We start from the raw sequence: 21596 nt of genomic DNA, 5'->3' as shown, positions 1-21596 counted from the left end.
ATTTTGCCATTAATTCCTTTAATGTGTATCTCTCTCCTCTCTCTGTGTGTGGTGTGGTGTGTGTGTAAATTTTTAATTAATATTTCTGTTTTACAATTTAAAGTACTCATTTTTGCATCCTTAAGATACCAATGACTTCCCTTCTTCTCTTTCCATGGTTCATTTTACCTATATTATATCCCTGCATGTTTTACAAAAGCTGTATCAATCTGTTTTCCATTATTACATCCATCAAAACTTACTTACCCTGTTGAATTTATCTTAATGCTGCCAGTGTTTTCAGTGTTTATATTTAATAAACGTTTCCCAATCTTCTCTAAATGTATGTTCTTCTTGTTCTCCTATTCTATATGTTAAATCTGCAAGCTGTGCGTATTCCATCAACTTATGTTGCCACTTTTCTTTGGCTGGGACCTGCTCGTTTTCCCACCCTTATCCTGAAGGAGCTCAACATAACTCCTTTGTGCCCCATAATTTCATCCTTATGCTGAGTGTACTTGCTATCCCTGTTTAGGGAAGTTTTTACTATTTAATGCTGTATTGTTTTTAACACTTGGTTGGGAGCCGCCCAGAGTGGCTGGGAAAACTCAGCCAGATGGGCAGGGTATAAATAAGAAATAATAAGAAATAATAATAATAATAATTACTATCCGGTCCACCCCAGTGTTGTGGCGGCAACTGGGACTCACCTTCCTCACCGGCCTCACTGGGGAAAGAAATATTATCTTGGCATCTTTCTGGCAGAGCCTCATACTCTTCCTTGATCACGGGAGCTTCGTCCGGAAGCTCTCCACCTTGATCTTCTTCAGAGATCTGGCACCTTTGGGATCCAGATATGGAGGGAAGGAGAGAAAGAGGAGAGAGAGAAATACCTGAAAACTCAGTTCTATTTCCAGAAAGGCAGAAAGACTAACAAACAGGTTAAAAAAAGTAACTACTTGCTGGACTGACAAAAGCAGCATCAAATATCCACAAATCTCTGCAAACTGACAGGAGTCATCTGCTTCCATCAAAGCTCTTACAGGGAAAAGGTGAACTTTTACATTAATGTAAAATATTAATATAAATAACACACACACAATATGTAAGCAAATATATTTTAAATACCTTATTTTTAGATTTAGTATTTGCAAAAAATAAAATTAAAAATGCTGTATTGTAACAATGTTGCATTTTAGGAATTTTGATATATTTTCGTATTTTGCATCCAGTTGGTTTTTGTGATTCTTTCACCTAAATATAAACAGTTTAGCGGTGTTTATTTATGTTAGGTAAAATGTGGAATTATGAGTATCATTACTAGAAATATTTAATTATCAGACACAGAATATGGAATTGTGACTATTAATTAGCAATAATAGTCATTTTACGTATAATTATTTAATTGTGTTGATTGAGCCAATTGGCGTGGGGGGGCATGGGAGAGAAGGGGGACAGTCCTGTGCTGCGAACAAAAGTCCCTGTTACGAGTTTCCACTATTGGGGCTTGTGAGTTGAATCCCGCCCTTTATTTCTTATATTGAGTCCTTTTTGCTGGGATCCGTTAAGGCGCCCAAAGATTTCAGGTTGAAATATGAAGCAAGTATGTTATTGTCGTCGCTATTATTTCTTGATGGCTTAAAGAGGCACGATGCTGATTTAAGTGTCAGGGGCTGGCGTGGCCTCAGAGACACACCCACCTGTGGATCTGATCTCTTCCATGGAGCCTTTGGCAAAGAGGTCTTTTCTGTCTTCTTCCAGCCAGGAGATGAGGTCAGGTCTGGAGCTCACATGTCCATCTTGAAATAGAGACGCAGTAATGTCAGGGTCTGGACTGAGGAAAAATGGTGGGAGGCCCCCTCTTTTCCTGAACGTTCCCAAGGGCAGGAGGACAGTATTGATTTAGAATAGTGGTTTGCAGAAGGGCATAGCCCAGAGGGGAAAAGCTGGGAAATACTGGGTAAAGAGCAGCTAGAAGAGGAAACACCAGGAGAGACGGCTGGCAGATTCAGTGTCCTTGGAAAGCATTCCTGACCCCCCTTCGCCTAAGACTAGACAGGCTTTGAGAGTGACAGAGCAGAGAGCACAGTGGCAACAAGCTCAGATTACCCAGTGTAGGAGTGACATACAGTGGTACCTCTGGATGCAAACGGGATCCATTCCGAAGCCCCGTTCACATCCTGAAGTGAACGCAACCCACGTCTGCGTATGCGCGTGACGTCATTTTGAGTGTCTGCACATGTGGTGAAACCCGGAAGTAGCACATTCCATTACTTCCAGGTCGCCGCAGAGCGTAACCTGAAAACGCTCAACCTAAAGCATATTTAACCCGAGGTATGACTGTACAGAGGGATGCGGGTGGCGCTGTCGGTTAAATCACAGAGCCTAGGGCTTGCCGATCAGAAGGTCGGTGGTTTGAATCCCCGCGACGGGGTGAGCTCCCGTTGCTCGGTCCCTGCTCCTGCCCACCTAGCAGTTCGAAAGCACGTCAAAGTGCAAGTAGATAAATAGGTACCGCTCTGGCGGGAAGGTAAATGCCGTTTCCGTGCGCTGCTCTGGTTCGCCAGAAGCGGCTTAGTCATGCTGGCCACATGACCCGGAAGCTGTACGCCGGCTCCCTCGGCCAATAAAGCAAGATGAGCGCTGCAACCCCAGAGTTGGCCATGACTGGACCTAACGGTCAGGGGTCCCTTTACCTTTTTATGACTGTACAAGGTTTCCTCAGCCACTCTGGGCGGCTTCCAACAGCATATTAAAAACAGGATAAAACATCAAACACTGAAAACTTCCCTAAACAGGCCTGCCTTCAGATGCCTTCTAAAAGTGAGATACAGTGGAATCTCGGGTTGCGAACATGATCCGTGCAGGAGGCACGTTCGCAACTCGCAGTGCAACCGAAACCCGGAAGTAACCTGTTCCAGTACTTCCAGGTGCGCAACCTGAAAATGCACAACCTGAAGCGTCTGTAACCCGAGATACCGCCGTAATTGTTTATTTCCTTGACATCTGATGGGAGGGTGTTCCACAGGGCGGGCGCCACTACCGAGAAGGCCCGAGAAGGTTAAGGAAGCTGGGTATGTTTAGCCTGGAAAATAAGGGACTGAGAGGAGATGTGATAGCTATCTTTAAATATCTCAAGGGTTGCCACATGGGAGATGGAGCAAGCTGGTTTTTTCCTGCTCCGCAGGGTAAGATTCAAACAAGCTGCTTCAAGTTACAAGGAAAGAGATCCCGACTAAACTTCAGGAAGAACTTTCTGACAGCGAGAGCTGTTCAACAGTGGAACGGCTTCCCTTCAGAGGTAGTAGACTCTCCTTCCTTGCAGGTTTTAAAGCAGAGGTTGGGTGGCCGTCTGTCATGGATGCGTTAGCTGAGATTCCTGCATTGCAGGGGGTTGGACTAGATGACCCTTGGGGTCATAGAATCATAGAGTTGGAAGAGACCACAAGGGCCATCGAGTCCAACCCCCTGCCAAGCAGGAAACACCATCAGAGCACTCCTGACATATGGTTGTCAAGCCTCTGCTTAAAGACCTCCAAAGTAGGAGACTCCACCACACTCCTGGGCAGCAAATTCCACTGTCGAACAGCTCTTACTGTCAGGAAGTTCTTCCTAATGTTTAGGTGGAATCTTCTTTCTTGTAGTTTGGCTCCATTGCTCCGTGTCCGCTTCTCTGGAGCAGCAGAAAACAACCTTTCTCCCTCCTCTATGTGACATCCTTTTATATATTTGAACATGGCTATCATATCACCCCTTAACCTCCTCTTCTCCAGGCTAAACATGCCCAGCTCCCTTAGCCGTTCCTCATAAGGCATCGTTTCCAGGCCTTTGACCATTTTGGTTGCCCTCCTCTGGACACGTTCCAGTTTGTCAGTGTCCTTCTTGAACTGTGGTGCCTTCATAGCTGTCAATGTTTCCCTCTTTTTAAGGGAAATTCCCTTATTTCGAATAGGATTCCTCACAAGAAAAGGGAAAAGTTGACAGCTATGGGTCCCTTCCAACTCTACAGTTCTATGATTCTGTGAACAGGATGTTGGGACTAGCAAGGCTGTGAGGCAGGACACAGCAGGACCTTAGTATCCTGGCTACGGGGAAAAGGGATCCTTACCCAGAGAGGTCACCAAGTCGTGAATCTCCAGCATGACCTCTGGTTCAGATCCAGCAGGCCCCACTTCTCCTCGGTGTAGTGCACAGCCCCCTTTTCTTCCTCGAGCCCCTGGAAAAAGAAGAAGAAGAAACCCGTTTCCTTCCACGCTGCGGGCAGGGACTGAAAACCATCTCCTTTTCCCTCAGAAATGGAAAGCAGGTGTGCTAAGCCGAGCAGTTTCACATGCAGAGTTTGAAACTGATGTTCGGATCATAGCTATCAACTTTTCCCTTTTCTTGCGAGGAATCCTATTCGGAATAAGGGAATTTCCCTTTCAAAAAGGGGAAAGTTGACAGCTATGGTTCAGATAAGTTCAGAGGACCCCACAAACTTACGTAACACAAGAACCTGCCTTGTACAAAGGGCTTCATTAAAAACCCTGAGAGGAAGGGAAAGATTATGGTGGGCCCCATATACAATACAAAATAAAACCAACACTTAAATCATAAAATATGATTTTAAAACAAAATAGATTTATAGCAGCACATGGCAGAATTTGATATCCTTGCATTATTTCAGTTTACATTAGTAGAAGACCTTCTGGTTTAGGTGGGGCTAAGCACTGAAAAGAGAAAAACGAGGGAAGTAGTATTGGGAGCTAAAGAAATATAAGCTAGGCACCAAACCACACTTTCAATCTAGGTTATGTTTGCCCCAACGGAACATCCCTCAGGATCCCTTCCAACGCCACAATTCTCTCAGCTACATTGCAACTCGCTCTTACAACAGTTGACTCGTCCCAGTATGCAAGAAGAAACACACACACAGGGAAATGGAAGTGGTATTAACTACGGAAGCTTTTAAACTGTGTTCACCAACTTGGCGCCCAGAAATCTCCAGTTGGGCCCACGCCAGGAGCAAAACACGTCCGGGGAATTTCGAACACAGGGGTGGGGGTGGGGAATGAAGTGTAAGGATATCTAACAAATTCTGGTGTTTTCCTGTTATGACAACTTTGATGTGTTTTCTTTCAAGTCAATTTCTTCTTTACAAAAAAATCTCTTTCTTTCCCTGCAGGGCCCGCGGCATGTGCTGATCCTGCTGCCTATTGTGCAACCCAGCCCTGCTTACACAGCGTCAGCCCACTGGTCCATGTGGCTCACTGCTGCCTGCACTGAGTGTTATGAGATGGACCGTTGTGACCTACAAGGCAATAACACAAAGGTACTGTAATGAAAACGCTTGTGCTTACTAGCAACAATCCAAAATAAACAGAGGTTAAAGCCCAGATCCACACACAACTTTGCAATTAAGCATCTCCCTCTTGCTCAGACCTTCTGCGTGCAAAGAAGAGGCTCTACCACTGAGCTGCGACGCCTTCTCTTAAATAAAAATTAAAATTCTAGTCCTCCTGGTTTAAACAATGTTCTGTTTAAATAGGAACTTATACCTTTGGAGTACTGTGTCCAGTTCTGGGCACCACAGTTCAAGAAGGACACTGACAAACTGGAACGTGTCCAGAGGAGGGCAACCAAAATGGTCAAAGGCCTGGAAACGATGCCTTATGAGGAACGGCTAAGGGAGCTGGGCATGTTTAGCCTGGAGAAGAGGAGGTTAAGGGGTGATATGATAGCCATGTTCAAATATATAAAAGGATGTCACATAGAGGAGGGAGAAAGGTTGTTTTCTGCTGCTCCAGACAAGCGGACACGGAGCAATGGATCCAAACTACAAGAAAGAAGATTCCACCTAAACATTAGGAAGAACTTCCTGACAGTAAGAGCTGTTCGACAGTGGAATTTGCTGCCAAGGAGTGTGGTGGAGTCTCCTTCTTTGGAGGTCTTTAAGCAGAGGCTTGACAACCATATGTCAGGAGTGCTCTGATGGTGTTTCCTGCTTGGCAGGGGGTTGGACTCGATGGCCCTTGTGGTCTCTTCCAACCCTATGATTCTATGATATAGCTCAGTATCGTCTACACTGACTGGCAGAGGCTCTCCCGGGTTGCAGGCAGGGGGTATTCCCAGGACAACCCGGAGATACTGGGGACTGAACTTGAGACCTTCTGAACGCCAAACAGATGCTCTAGCACTGAGCTCCGCTCCTTCCTCAAATACAAGTCTCCATCAAGCCAATCCAAATGCTGTACCTACGAAAGTCCTGAGGTCTGCAAGCTCTCTATAAACTGTGCCAAATGGCATCATCATCTCTCTCACTTTGCACATCTTACTCTGATATTTTATCATCTTTGCACAGTTTGGGCTTCCTTAGTCATGGGCAATGGGAGTGAAGAAAACGTGAAAGCTGTGAAATATCTATCACCTTCCTGTCACTGGAAATCTCAATTCAGCCAACAAACCATCTGGGTTCTGAGATTCCTCCTAAACATTTCATTTTCAAAAAATAACTTTTATTAAGGTTTATAGTTTTTTAAAATATATTTTATTAAGGTTTATAGATACATCCTGTGCCCTTTTAAAATGTGGCTCTTTTTGAGGGGGTGTTATTGGGTTGTTGTTTTTATTCTGATTATATATATTGTGGTTTGTATGTTGATGTTTAAAAAGTGTCTAAATATGACTAAATACCGTATTTTTCACTCTATAAGACGCACCAGACCACAGGATGCACCTAGTTTTTGGAGGAGGAAAACAAGAAAAAAAAATATTCTGAATCTCAGAAGCCAGAACAGCAAGAGGGATCGCTACGCAGTGAAAGCTTGCTGTTCTGGCTTCTGGGATAGCTGCGCAGCCGGTATTCGCTCCATAAGACACACACACATTTCCCCTTACTTTTTAGGAGGGGAACAGGGAGTCTTATAGAGAAAAAAATACAGTATATTGCACAAATATGTCATTATTCATCTTTCCCATATTTTTCTTTTTCTCGTTGTATTTATTAAGTTTTATAAGCAAACATAACACAGCGATTAAAGATTATGGATATGTTACTTCCCTTCTTTGATTTAAAATTATTAATATATTCAGATTGTTGTTTGGGATTTCTCCAGTTCTGACAGATTAGCATTCTAGCTGCCATTGTAAATTGAGCGACCATTTCCAGGTCTTTCTCCTATGTTAGGCCTCTAAGATATCCAAATGAAATTACTAAAGGTGCCCTTGGAAGATCGTATCTGAGGATTCAAATTCTCCTTCATTGCTATTAAGGCAGCTTTCAAAAAGTTCTGCATTCGTCGGGTGCTCACGCATCACATGAAAAGAGATTTGCATTGGGAGGAGAATTTATTTTACGGAAATCTTTCAGGGAGTTCAGGGCCTGAGCCACTAAGGGTTTTAAACGCTAACACAAACACCTGGAAGCTGGGATAGCTCCGTACGTAGAACATGAGACTCTCAATCTCAAGGTTGTGGGTTCGAGAACCACACTGGGCAAAACATTCCTGCATTGCAGGGAGTTGGACTAGATGACATTTATGGCCTTGAATCAGACCCAGAACCGAACTGGCAAACCAGCACAGCTGTCACTGATGCAATAACAGCACATCAATGGCCAATTTGTAAACCGCTTTGAGGTTTTCTTACAATCATAGAATCATAGAGTTGGAAGAGACCACAAGGGCCATCGAGTCCAACCCCCTGCCAAGCAGGAAACACCATCAGAGCACTCCTGACATATGGTTGTCAAGCCTCTGCTTAAAGACCTCCAAAGTAGGAGACTCCACCACACTCCTTGGCAGCAAATCAAGAGGTGTATAAATTTTACGGAAAAAAACAGACAAGCATCTTCATACTGGACCATCTGCACATCAGTCCATTTTATTAGTGGTTCTGTGACAATTCCCTAATGTCATTTCATCACTGTTGTCTTGAGGGATGCTCCTGCATATAGCCCAACAAAAACAGGACCAACAAAACACACACACACACACACACACACACACACACACCAACATCTGTGGTATGCAAAGTTACAGGATTTCAGCAGGATGTTACAAGAATCATACCGATTGTAAACAAAGCCCTGAAACTTTTTCAGGCACAAACCGTACTGAAATCGGGATTGCGTAAAACCGCCCTGATCCCCTCACGAATGTACAAAAAAATAGAGCAAGAAGAAAATGGAAGGGAGAGAGGAAGGGGAAATAGGTTTTTTCCACATGACTTAGGCTGCATACAAAACATATGCTTAAAGCACATCATCACTTCTCCCCGACAAAGAATCCTGTGGATGGTAGCTCACCCCTCCCAAACCTTCAACTGCTGGCACTCATAACAAACTACAATTTCTTATGGGGAGGGGGTGATGTGCTTTAACTGCCTGGTGTGTACACAGCCTTCTCCATTTTGCCCCACCTGAAGAACTTCCTCATGGAAAAAGCTGTTAAAGGGTACACGCCAATAGAATTTTATTTATTTTTAATAAAGGGGGGGGAGTGGCACGATTGGGGTTCCCCCCTTGTAATGCCAGGAAAAGCAAACAGAACCAGCCAAGGGAAGAATACAAAGAATTTATTTGACAAGAGCGACCCACGGGGGATTAAAGGATTAAAATCTGGAAAGCTGGGGAGACCCCCCCTCTTCCCCCATAAACCTCCAGCCAGAATCCCAACCATCAACAACCTCCCCTCCAAACGGATCTCTGAAGTTTCATTCATATATATATATATATATATATATATATATTTAAAAGATTGCAAACACCAGGAAGGGAGGAGGGGGAAACAGAGCGTTGTTCGAAAAGAATTTGCAAGCTATTAGCATAAAAGTTTTCTTTTGCTGCTGTGGAAAGGGAGGGGCGGGGAGGCGGGGAAGCAAAATAATTTGCTTGCAATTATTTTGGGGGGTGGGGGACACCCTTGCTGGGACCCCCTGGGAGAGGGTGGGGGTTTGGGGGGGTTGCACTTCCTTCCCCAGCCCCTCCCCCCTTCCCCAAGGGTGCACCTTTAAGACGGGGCTCCCCCGGCGAGAGGAACAGCCCGCTCCGGCATCGCTGCAGACGCAAATCTCTGGGCAGCACAAAGAGGTTCACATGGGCCCCCCTTGCATTTCCCAGGTGGGCGGGACAGGAAGGAGTCCTCGGTGACGCGGCGCCACGCTGCCCTTCTAGTCCGCCCCGCCTCGCTGGTTATGTAACCCTCTGCTCTGGCCCCCCCCTCCAGATCCATACACAGAGACGCAAGTGATGGGGGGGATGCGGTGCCAGGAGGGAGGTGTGGGTCTGCTGGGTTGGGGGGGGGGGAGTTTCTGAGCACACCACAAATGGGAAGGACAAAAAATATATATATGAGGCAGCCTTCCTTAAATGGTGCTGCTGAAATTAAGGAAACTGTCATAATGAGAAGTTAAATTGCAAATATGTAGATAATAGTAATAGGATTTAAAATAAAAATAATACACCCCGCCCATCTGGTTGGGTTTCCCCAGCCACTCTGAGTGGCTTACAGCATATATAAAAATACGACCAAACATCAAACAGAATATCCTACACGAGCATTACATAGCTGTCAACTTTTCCCTTTTCTTAAGGGGAATTCCCTTATTCCGAATAGGATTCCTCGCAAGAAAAGGGAAAAGTTGACAGCTATGACGTGCAACAAACAAACCAATACGTCAGTAGAAACCAATAGCAAGTGATACACACACACACAATATCTGCTGAAATTAAGGAAACGCTGATAATGAGAAGTTCTATATATGTGTGTGTGTCTGTTTTATATATATATATATCTGCTGAAATTAAGGAAACTGATGAGAAGTTAAATTATGTATCTGCATATATGTGTTCTTATATAATATATGCCAAAATTAAGGAAAATGATAATGAGGAGTTAAATTAAATATCTATATATCTATATCTATATCTATATCTATATCTATATCTATATCTATATCTATATCTATATCTATATATAATATGCTGAAATTAAGGAAACTGATAACGGGAAGTTAAATTATATATCTGTAACTGCTGAAATTAAGGAAACTAATAATGAGGTTAAATTATGTGTAATAATAATAATAATAATAATAATTTATTATTTATACCCCGCCCATCTGGCTGGGCTTCCCCAGCCACTCTGGGTGGCTTCCAAAAGAATATTAAAATACTGTGATACATCAAACATTAAAAGCTTCCCTAAACAGGGCTGCCTTCAGGTGTCTTCTAAAAGTCTGGTAGTTGTTGTTCTCTTTGACATCTGGTGGGAGGGCGTTCCACAGGGAGGGCGCCACTACTGTGTGTGATATATATAATTTAACTTCTCCTTATCAATTTCCTAAATTTCAGCAGCAGCATAGATGCTCCTATAGTTTTAAAAGTGCAAGTGCTGCAGGCTTTCCTGCAAAATTTGAATTGGGAAGTTTTTCCTATGCAAACTGCACAGGGTGATTTGCATAGGAAAGAATTATCATCTCCTGAATGGCACTATCTACTTTTTGTCTGCTCTGAAGCTGCTGCTAATCCTTTTCATGAAGGCTGTTCACATACCATATGTTTAAAGCACACACACCCTGACAATCATGGGAACTATTCTTCACCCTCTCACAGCTATAACTGTAATTGCCAGCATCCTTAAGAAAACATAGGAATGTGCTTTAAATGTATGGAATTCCAATATCTAGTTTGGTGCTGGAGAGAAAACAGTTTTTCTTCTCCCCCGCAGTAATATTAGCTCAGCCATGCCTATATTAAATCACCTTGCAGTACAGGGGGTCTCCTTTCTCATAACTCTATGCCATTGGTTCGGGTACTACCCTCTGAAAAAGGAGAAAACTAGCTTGCTCCATTTCCCATGTGACAGCCCTTTAGATATTTGAAGGTGGCTATCAGATCTGCTCTCCGCCTGCCTTTTCCCAGGCTAAACATATCCATCTCCCTCAACCGTTCCTCATAAGGCTTGATTTCCAGAACACTGGACCATCTTGGTATCTGCCCTCTGCACATGTTTCAGCTTGTCAATATCTGTCTTAAATTGTGGCGCCCAGAACTGGACACAGGACTCCACGTGTGGTTTGACCAAGGCAGAACAGACTGGGGCTAGTATTATCTGGACACTATTATTTGGAATGCAAGAAGATCCATTCTGAAGGAAACCAGCCCTGAGTGCTCACTGGAAGGACAGATCCTGAAGCTGAGGCTCCAATACTTTGGCCACCTCATGAGAAGACTCCCTGGAAAAGATCCTGATGTTGGGAAAGATGGAGGGCACATGGAGAAGGGGATGACAGAGGACGAGATGGTTGGACAGTGTTCTCGAAGCTACCAGCATGAGTTTGACCAAACTGTGGGAGGCAGTGGAAGACAGGAGTGCCTGGCGTGCTCTGGTCCAGGGGGTCACGAAGAGTCAGACACGACTAAACAACTAAACAACAACAAATAATTTGGAAGTAATGTGCTTTAAAGTTATGATGTGTATGCAGCCTTATGCTTCCATAATCTTTATAATATTGTTCCTTTTAATGTCATCGATTCTATGCTGAGTGAATGTTTGGAGAGATGTTTGCTCTGCTGAAACTGCCAAAAGCTATCGATAGGTAACATCTCAAATAAACAGGACTTTGCCTTTTGAGAAACCAAGAGGTCTGCTGCCTTCCTTGTATGTTACAAATTAACAGCATCCCGATAAGGCCAGAGACCCCTGCAATCACGATGTCACCTTGCCTGTCATGTAACTTTGCACAGAGTAAGCAAAGAGACTCAGAGAGCAACTAGGTTACATCCATACCACACATTTAAAGCACTGTCATGGCTTCCTCCAAATAATCCAGAGAACTGAAGTTTTCTTTTGGCATGAGCCTCTCCTTCTTCCTCTGTTTTACGGGATTTTATGAGGCCACTTCCTTGATATTCTTAGGCAAGTTGGCAGTCCATACACACCATACACCCACCCACCCACACTTTCCCCAATGAATCCTGGGAACTGTAATTTGTTAAGGGTGCTAAGAATTCTAGCTCTGCCAGGGGCAATCTACAGTTCCCAGGGTTCTTTTTGGGGCTGTGGTGTGCCTGCAGCCAAATAAAATAAAAATAAATGTTTCCGTCCCTGCCGAAACTAGGCCCCTAGGACTTTCCCAGTGAAACCCCTGTAGGAAGTTAATAAACCAATTCCATGGGCGTGGAGAAAATTTCACATCAGCTGAGAGCAAAGGTATCCTTGCCCAGAGCTTTGTCCTTGATCAAGCAGGGCGCATTCCCAGAATTTCCTATGAAGAGTGATGTGCTAGTTGTTAAAATAATCCGCAAAATGTAATTCAGGGAGGGCAATGGGGGTCACCTAAGAGCGATGAGCACCCTTAATAAAGTACAGCTCCCATAATTATTTGGGGGAAACTATGACTATTTAAGTTGGTATCATAGTGTTTTAAATTCATGGTGGGAACTGAGCCTTGGAGGCCCATTTAGTCTTTCCATCGTGCTCTCATGGTGGCCAAGAAATGCCCATGGGAGGCCCTTGAGCAGGGTCCGAGCACAACAGCGCTACTTTCTCCACCTGCTGATGCTCAGCATCTGGTCTCAAGAGGCGTATTGGCTCCGACAGCCAGGGCAGAACTTAGAACCATGATAGTTAGTGGTCCCCATTCAGAATCCTGTCCTCACCTTGGACAGTCAGGTGCCTATGGGAAACACACAAGCAGCCCCCGGGTGAGAAGATGAAATGCATAAAAATAAAACCGGACAACAGAAGATGGGAACTCAAAAGTGAAAAAACGAGGCAGTTAAAAAAACAAGAAAGGAGATTCTCACTAGACATCAGGAAGAATCTTCTGACTGTGGAAGAGACTCCCAGGAGAGGTGGGAGGCGCTCCCTTGAAAGTTTTTATGCAGAGGTTGGATGGACATCTGTCAGGGATAAGGACCCTGTCTTAACTAGCTCAGTATTGTCTACACTGATTGGCAGCAGCTCTCCAGAGTTTCAGGAAGGGAGTTTTGGAAGACATATGAAGGCAACCCTGTTAAGGGAAGTTTTTAATGTTTGATGTTTTATCGTGTTTTTAATATACTGTGGGGAGCCGCCCAGAGTGGCTGGGGAAACCCAGCCACATGGGCAGGGTATAAAAAAGTATCATTATTATTATTATTAGTTTTCCACAAGCTGTTCTGGGATTCCTGCATCGCAGAGGTTTGGACTTGATGACCATCAGGGTCCCTTCCAGCACTGCAATTCCACGATTCTAAGTTTAAATTAAAAATTCCAATGAAAACACAGATAAATTACACAGAGTCAGCCATAATGTCCAGCTGCGGCATAGTGAGTAAGCCCCACTGGACTGAGTGGGGTTTACTTCTGAGTAAACCGTGATGGTGGGGGGAGGATACGATGCCCGCCTTTTGCTCCTCTGTGGGTCAGTGCGTCTGGCTGTTAACAAGAAGGTTGGCGGTTGGAGCCCACCCAGGGATGGCTGTGGACAGGATTCCTGCATTGCAGCGGGGTTGGTCTAGATGACCCTCGGGTCCCCTTCCATCCAGCTCTGCGATTCCACGATTCTAGGAAAGAGAAACAGCACAGCATCCTGATCTCGCAAACCCCAGAGAACCAGCGCCTTGCTCTTGAAAAGGGAAATGTCTTAAGAGTTAACGAGAGCAGCGAGCAGAGCGGTTCCTAGAGAGGCAGGAAATGGGGGAGGTGCAACGCGGAAGTGGGAGGGGATTCCTCTTTATTTTTTCTTGCCTTGCTCCCCCCCCCCCGTGGGAAAGTAGGAAGTGGCCTCGGTGGGTCGGGTGGCATCTCTGCCAGGGAAGCTGCTGGGCGCGTGGAAGGGGCAGCCTTTGGGGAGGGGGGCAGAAAAAGGCTGCAGGATTGGGGAGCCCCCTCCCTTCTTTATCACCTTCTTCTCCCCCAGGGCTTGAGAGTGCAAGAGACGCTCTGCTGGATCAGGTCCTAGATGCACGCATCCTTAGCATACCTTGCAGGGTTGTAGCGAGGAATGGGGAGGGGGTGAGTCTCGTTGGACGCCTTGGGGGTCCCTGGAGGAAAGGTGGGAGGTACGTACACTAGTGGCCAAAATTGTGGAAACCTTTTGGGGGAAATGTTTTTCCGAGGTTTGACGGATCATAGCACACCACCTTTTTTTGGAGTGATACCATAAAATTATATATCAAACCGTTGTTTAATTAATTATTATTGTACTTTTGCAGGGGGAGAGAAACCACAGGGCTTTCTCTCTCAGGTGCCCAAGTAACTTGGCACTCTAAACCTTGTTTCATGCGGATATTATGTTCAGAAAGATAAACAAATGGAACGAGGTTAGCTTTGCCATGGTTTAATGTATTTGTAATCTCTGTATTAAATGTATTTTGATGTATTTTTAATCTCTGTTGGAAGCCGCCCAGAGTGGCTGGGGAAACCCAGCCAGATGGGCGAGGTACAAATAAATTATTATTATTATTATTATTATTATTATTATTATTATTATTATTATTTATATAGATGGAAAGATAACTGCAGGTTTCATATCGATTGCTACTGAAATCTTTGTCCTGTGCATTTGTGCATATCAGTGTGGATTGTGTTTTTTGTCGTTGTCCCCCCCCCCCCAGTTCAGATAAACAAAAGGTCATCTTTTCACCATTCCATTCCAAGAAATGCAGACTTGGGAGAAGGACTCTGGCCCAGACCTCTGTGCCCAGGTGGTAGCCCTAGCTGAGGATTTCCTCCTGAGACGGCAAGAGCCTGACGGAGAGGCACAAAACGTAAGGATACTTTGGGCGATACCAAGAGATGTATTATGAATACAGTCTTGTTACAGCAGAGGTCTCAGAGCGGCTTGCAGCATATTTAAAAGCATGGGCATGTTGAGAATTGTGAGAAAAACCTGTATTGTAAGCACATGGACTAGTAATGATTTCTGCAGAGAAAGCATTGTTTAAAGTAGCAGCTTAACATTCAGAATAACAGGCCTCCTCCTTCTTTTCCCTCCATTCCAGGCGCCTCAGCTCTCAGAGAAGAATCTTTCAGATTCCAAGAAGGCACAGGAAGAAAAGCAGGCAGAGGAGGCGGAAGAATATGATGGGGAGACTGCCTTATTAGGTAAAGACACCCAAGTGTTGGGGGAAAATTATAGCAAACGTAAGGAGTATTTTGCAGTATCTGCTTCAAAATGATCTTTTTTTGTTTTGTTACTTGCTTATTTTAAAAACATACCTAAAGGACAAGAAAAATCTGTTATTTCATATGGTACTAGCAGTGACTAGTAAATCACCCCTGAGTGCTCACTGGAAGGACAGATCGTGAAGCTGAGGCTCCAATACTTTGGCCACCTCATGAGAAGAGAAGACTCCCTGGAAAAGACCCTGATGTTGGGAAAGATGGAGGGCACAAGGAGAAGGGGACGACAGAGGACGAGATGGCTGAATAGTGTTCTCGAAGCTACCAGCCTGAGTTTGACTAAACTGCAGGAGGCAGTGGAAGACAGAAGTGCCTGGCGTGCTCTGCTCCATGGGGTCATGAAGAGTCGGACACGACTAAACGACTAAACAACAACTAGCGACAGTGCTATATGCAAAATACTGCCATGGGTGGGGGCGGGCGGGGAATCCTGCGCACCAGAGAATGGCATATTAAGCTGTGGGAAGTGAGCACTTTAAGCAAAATGTGCTGGACTCTATAGGTTACCGTATTTTTCGCCCTATAGGACGCACTTTTTCCCCTCCAAAAATGAAGGGGAAATGTGTGTGCGTCCTATGGGGTGAATGCAGGCTTCAGGAAGCTCTGCGCAACCCTCGGGAGACCGGCTCCAAGGGTTGCGCAGAGCTGCCTGCAGTCCCGAGATCAGCGCAGCTCTGCGCGGCCACTGGGAGCCGGGCGCGAAGCTCCGCCCCGCTCCCGGTGGCCCCGCAGAGCTGCCTGCAGTCCCGGGATCAGCGCACTTCTCCCCATCGCCAGCCCCACAAGCTCGGGAGGCAGAGCGTGCCTTCCCACTGTTCCCCGTCCTGGTTCTTCCAGCCCCGCACCTGGGGGGGGGGAAATAATTTTTCCCCCCTTTATTTCCCCCCCCCCCCAAAAAAACTAGGTGCGTCCTATGGGCCGGAGCGTCCTGTGGGGCGCAAAATACGGTAAATATGGAGGAAAGAAGGTGAAACAAGTATGAACACAATTGATGAAAGTTGAGAGGACCATGGAATAGCAAACATGGGACAATTAACTAAGATGCGTTTACAGTTTTAGGAGAAAGTATACTGTTTCACGCAAAACAATCTTTATATTGGTAGTTCTCAGAGGCTCAAATTTTTAACTTTAGGGGTTAATAAATTATTATCATGTATTAATGGGGTTGTTAAACTTATCAAGGATGCAATCTGTTCTTACTGTTGCAAGTTGTGCTTGTATCAACAAATGAAAATGGCACGGGAGAAGTTAAAGCAAAAAAGAAGACAGACTTCTAAGGTCAAACAGTTGCATGTCAGGAGATTTTTTTTTTAAAGAAAGGCTCTCTTACACACCCACACAGACATTGAAAGCCATATAATTCCACTTTAAACAGCCATAGTTTCCCCCAAGGAATCCTGGGAATTGTAGTTTGATAAGGGAGCTGAGAGTTGTTGGGAGACCCCTTTGTTCCTGTTCACAGTTAACAATGTAAGGGAACTGCAGTAACTACAACTCTGTGAGGGGAATAGAAACCTCCTGGCAACACGTGGCATCCTTAACATACTACAGTTCCCAGGATTCTCTGGGGGAAGCCATGACTGTTTAAATTGGTATGTTACTGCTGCAAATGTATAGGGCAGATGGGACAATGCGGTTTTTCCTCTTCTCTGCACAGCGCTAGGCAAGCCCCGGCGACCAGCTGTTGTTGTTGCTTGTAAAGCACTTTGTACGGGGTTTTGGTAGGGCCGGTCGCATTCAGCTGTGCCTCGCACCAGGTGCAAAGCAGGTACGTGTGATTTGCCCGAAACGGCCATGCATACCAGATGAGTCTCTACATAGCTGGCTTAACGGCTCATAATAATTAATAATAATAATAATAATTCTTGGTAGTGGTGCCTGCCCTGTGGAACGCCCTCCCGTCAGATGTCAAGGAAATAAACAACTATCTGACTTTTAGAAGACATCTGAAGGCAGCCCTGTTTAGGGAAGTTTTTAATGTTTGATGTTTTATTGTTTTTAATATTCTGTTGGGAGCTGCCCAGGATGGCTGGGGAGGCCCAGCCAGATGTGCAGGGTATAAGTAATACAGTGGTACCTCGGGTTACAGACGCTTCAGGTTACAGACTCTGCTAACCCAGAAATAGTACCTCAGGTTAAGAACTATCATCTTTTGTTTGGTCTTGGCTGCCTCTCTCTCTCTCTCTCTCTCTCTCTCTGCTTTGAAGTTTGACTCATCCCACGATTCTCTCTTTTCGTTCCACAAGTTGATGAGTCCGACGGAGAAAACGAAGAGGCGGTCCTCCCAGCAGAAAGACCCGAGCGCAGAAGCCCCACCCGGATATCTTTGGAAGAAGTCATCCTCGGGAAGCTTTTCCCGGTGGAAGAAGGGCCTCCGGGCAACGTGCCCACGACAAACTTTGCCACGGAGAAGCCGTTTGAGTGCTCCGAGTGCGGGAAGCACTTCTCTACCAGCTCCCACCTCATCAACCACAAGCGCGTCCACACAGGGGAGAAGCCCTACAAGTGCTTGAGCTGTGGGAAAAGCTTCACGGAGCGAGGCAACCTCTTGAAGCACCAGAGGACCCACACGGGCGAGAAGCCCTACGGATGTTCCGACTGCGGGAAAGCCTTTGGCATCAGCTCTCAGCTGATCAGCCACAAGCGGGTGCACACGGGAGAGAAGCCCTATGAGTGCTCGGACTGCGGGAAGAGCTTCTGCACAAGCTCGCAGCTCGTGCGCCACAGCCGGGTCCACACGGGCGAGAAGCCCTACGAGTGCTCCGCCTGCGGGAAAACCTTCAGCCAGAGGTCGTACCTCGTGGGGCACGAGAGGACGCACACGGGCGAGAAGCCCTTTGAGTGCTCGCAGTGCGGGAAGTGGTTCTCGCACCGCTCCGACCGCCTGAGGCACGAGAAGATCCACACGGGCGAGAAGCCCCACAAGTGTGCGGACTGCGGGAAGGGCTTCAACCAGAAGGGCTCCCTCGTCACACACCAGAGGACCCATACGGGGGAGAAGCCCTTCGAATGCTCCGAGTGCGGGAAGAGCTTCAACGACCGGGGTTACCTTATCACACACCGGAGAACCCACACGGGGGAGAAGCCCTTCGAGTGCTTGGACTGCGGGAAGAGCTTCAGCCGCACGTCCCACCTGACCGTGCATAAAAAGACACATGGGGGGGAGAGGCCGTAGCCGGATCAGGAGGTGGGGAGGGGAAAGAGAAGACAAACGAACACACACCCCAACCCTCCAGTCCCTCTGACCTTTGCAAAATATCAGAAAATCCGTGTGGAAATGCCCAGGTGCTCAGAAGATTTTAAAAAACGACTGTGGAGCTATGGTGGTATACAGTCATACCTCGGGTTGAAGTAGCTTCGGGATAAGTATTTTAGGGTTGCGCGCTGCGGCGACCCGGAAGTAACGGAGCGCGTTACTTCCGGGTTTCGCTGCTCGCGCATGCGCAGACGGTGAAAATGACATCATGTGCAGAAGCGGCAAATCGTGACCCGCGCACGCAGATTGCGTTCGCTTCTGGATGCGAACGGGGCTCCGGAATGGATCCCGTTCACATGCAGAGGTACCACTATAAATGTTTAGAGCAGAGGTGGGGAACCATTGGCTAAGTTAGCCATGCCTGTCAACTTCAATGGGTTTAGTCTTGAGTAGGACTAGCACTGAATACAGTCGCACCTTGGATGTCGAACGCAATCGGTTCCAGAAGTCCGTTCAGCTTCCAAAACGTTTGGAAACCAAAGTGCGGCTTCTTATTGGCTCCTGCAGTCAGTCGGAAGCCACAGAAGCCCCGTTGAATGTTCGACTTCCAAAAATAGTTTGCAAACCGCAGCAATCACTTCTGGGTTTGCGGCACTTGGGAGCCAAAACATCTGCATTCCAGGGCTTTCAGGACCCAAGGTGTGACTGTACTGGTTTAAGATTCAGCTGCTCCTCCTATCAGCTCCTATGGACATCAGTGGTACAGAATCTTTGGCCTGCCAGGTACTGCCAAACTGCTAGGTACTGCCAAACCCTTTGTTGAGGCTGCCTGGAAACAGAGCCGAACATTCTGATATTTTCATACAGGCGTACAGGCCACAGTCCCGCTTCCCGCTGGTCGTATTTCTTGGCATCTGGAAGCCTGAGGTATACTGCCTCTGTCTAAGGGAGTTTTATTCTGCTGTCATAGTGAATATCGGTTGATAGGCCTGTCCTACTTGGGGTTTGGATCTAACCCACTTTTCCAAAGCCACCTTCAGCCTGTGGCCACCGCCGCATCCCTTGCCCGTAAGTCAACTATGCACTGAGAGCAAAGAATTCCCCCTTCTCCACTGCCAATCTGCCACCCGCAGATTTCCGTGGCGACCCCAAATTCGAGTGTCCTTTGGGAAAGGGGCAAAAATCTGCCACTCTCATAACAGCCTTTCCCATCTTGGTAGCCACAAGATGTTGCTATTTATTTGATTCCGTATCCACCATTTACCGTAAGGTCCAAGGGCAGGTTATAGCAACTAAAAAATGAAACTCCAAACTCCTATTAGCCACAGCAAGTATGGACAATGGGCAGGAATGATGGGAGCCAGAGTTCAGCATCTGGGGAGCATCCAGTTGAGGGACACTATGCATATTTTTATAAACCTCAGTATTCATGCCCCTTCTTGGGCTTATTTCTTCCCCCTTCCACAAAGACACCCCATCTGGAAACACAAAGACCCTGCTCTAGAACATCTTTTGTCACCTAGTGTTTCTCAGACTTGGGTCTCCAGCTGTTTAGGGACTACAACTCCCACCATCCCTAGCTAGCAAGACCAGTGGCCGGGGATGATGGGAGTTGTAGTCCAATAACAGCTGGGGACCCAAGTTTGAGAAACACTGGACCCCCTAAAAATGGTTGAATTTCTCCCCATTTTGTCTTCTGCCATGAAAACCACTGTTGTCTTTCTCTCGCGAACTTGAAAGATCCACAGCTCGTGGTCTGAGCTCTCAGAACTCTGCCATAATAATTCCTCCGTAATCTCAAGTGATAATATAAGCAGCTGTGGGCTATTCCAGGCAGCTTGTCGTGGAGGCGGCGTAATTTGCCAGTTTCACTTCTGCACATTTTGTGTCTGGATCTCGACCGATATTACCTGCCCCACACAAGGCGGCATGGGCCGTTCTAGAAACAAGGATGTTTAATAATAAAAGTTTGATGTGATGCCTGCACGCTTATTGACTGAAGGGTTTGTGTTAAAGGCGGGTCTGTGTGTGTGTCTCATTAAGGCCCCAATCTGCCCTATACATTTTAAAGATTCATCTTGCTAATTGAAACAGCCATGGCTTCCCTCAAAGGATCCTAAGGAGTGCCGTTTTGTTAACGGTGCTGAAAGACCATAGAATCATAGAGTTGGAAGAGACCCCAAGGGCCATCGAGTCCAACCCCCTGCCAAGCAGGAAACACCATCAGAGCACTCCTGACATATGGTTGTCAAGCCTCTGCTTAAAGACCTCCAAAGGAGGAGACTCCACCACACTCCTTGGCAGCAAATTCCACTGTCAAACAGCTCTTACTGTCAGGAAGTTCTTCCTAATGTTTAGGTGGAATCTTCTTTCTTGTAGTTTGGATCCATTGCTCCGTGTCCGCTTGTCTGGAGCAGCAGAAAACAACCTTTCTCCCTCCTCTATGTGACATCCTTTTATATATTTGAACATGGCTATCATATCACCCCTTAACCTCCTCTTCTCCAGGCTAAACATGCCCAGCTCCCTTAGCTGTTCCTCATAAGGCATCGTTTCCAGGCCTTTGATGTTGGAAATGCAGGTGGGGAAATCCACATGAAAAGGAGATTCAGTGAGGGTTGGTAGCAATACATTTCTCCCGACTATCTCCAGTCCTTTGGAAAATCCTAAACTACAAATATTAAAATATGTGCATATATACACACCTGAAAACCGGAAAAGAAAAACTCTTGACACAGAGGGAGAGAGCTGGTTGAGGTAAGGTGGGAAAATACCCTGAAGATAATACTGTGGGAAACCCTACAGGGCTGATTGCTATTTTTCCACTCCTTTCTTCTATCACATTGTCTAAGGTGGGGCTGGTAGAATTGGACTCTTTTCATTCCCACAGGGAAATTTTACAGGGCTCACATGGCACCAGAGGCAAAAATACAAATTTGTATGCAGCAACATACAGATTTAGTTTCTACACCACTCTGTGCTGCATCTCAACAAGAGAGACGCATTAATCATAAGAGTTTAAGGCCATGTTAAAAGGTAAAGGGACCCCTGACCATTAGATCCAGTCGTGGCCGACTCTGGGGTTGCAGCGCTCATCTCGCTTTATTGGCCGAGGGAGCCGGCGTACAGCTTCTGGGTCATGTGGCCAGCATAACTAGGCCGCTTCTGGCGAACCAGAGCAGCACACGGAAACGCCGTTTACCTTCCCATCGGAGCGGTACCTATTTATCTACTTGCACTTTGAGGTGCTTTTGAATTGCTAGGTTGGCAAG

At 46.1% G+C, this 21596-nt stretch overlaps 2 protein-coding genes across 2 annotated transcripts; one reads left to right on the top strand and one right to left on the bottom strand.

Annotated features, from left to right (window-relative positions):
* Positions 1-664: 664 nt before the first annotated feature.
* LOC310699279 (uncharacterized protein) lies at positions 665-9517 on the bottom strand (the record flags this gene model as incomplete). The annotated part of the gene is made up of 5 exons (XM_083486900.1): positions 665-820; positions 1680-1778; positions 4088-4195; positions 8965-9098; positions 9510-9517. 5 exons carry the CDS (start codon positions 9515-9517, stop codon positions 765-767), a joined length of 405 nt encoding a protein of 134 aa, XP_083343026.1. The 3' UTR covers positions 665-764.
* Positions 9518-13697: 4180 nt separating this feature from the next.
* LOC310701750 (uncharacterized protein) lies at positions 13698-20302 on the top strand. Its single transcript, XM_083493078.1, has 5 exons — positions 13698-14005; positions 14561-14713; positions 14948-15050; positions 17375-19846; positions 19967-20302. Exons 2-4 carry the CDS (start codon positions 14606-14608, stop codon positions 18301-18303), a joined length of 1140 nt encoding a protein of 379 aa, XP_083349204.1. The 5' UTR covers positions 13698-14005; positions 14561-14605; the 3' UTR covers positions 18304-19846; positions 19967-20302.
* The last annotated feature ends 1294 nt before the right edge of the window (positions 20303-21596 follow it).

Source organism: Podarcis liolepis, assembly GCF_965112155.1.
Source record: "Podarcis liolepis genome assembly, chromosome: 2".
In the NCBI taxonomy this organism is placed as follows: domain Eukaryota; kingdom Metazoa; phylum Chordata; class Lepidosauria; order Squamata; family Lacertidae; genus Podarcis; species Podarcis liolepis.
This window is presented reverse-complemented; position numbering and strand designations above follow the sequence as displayed.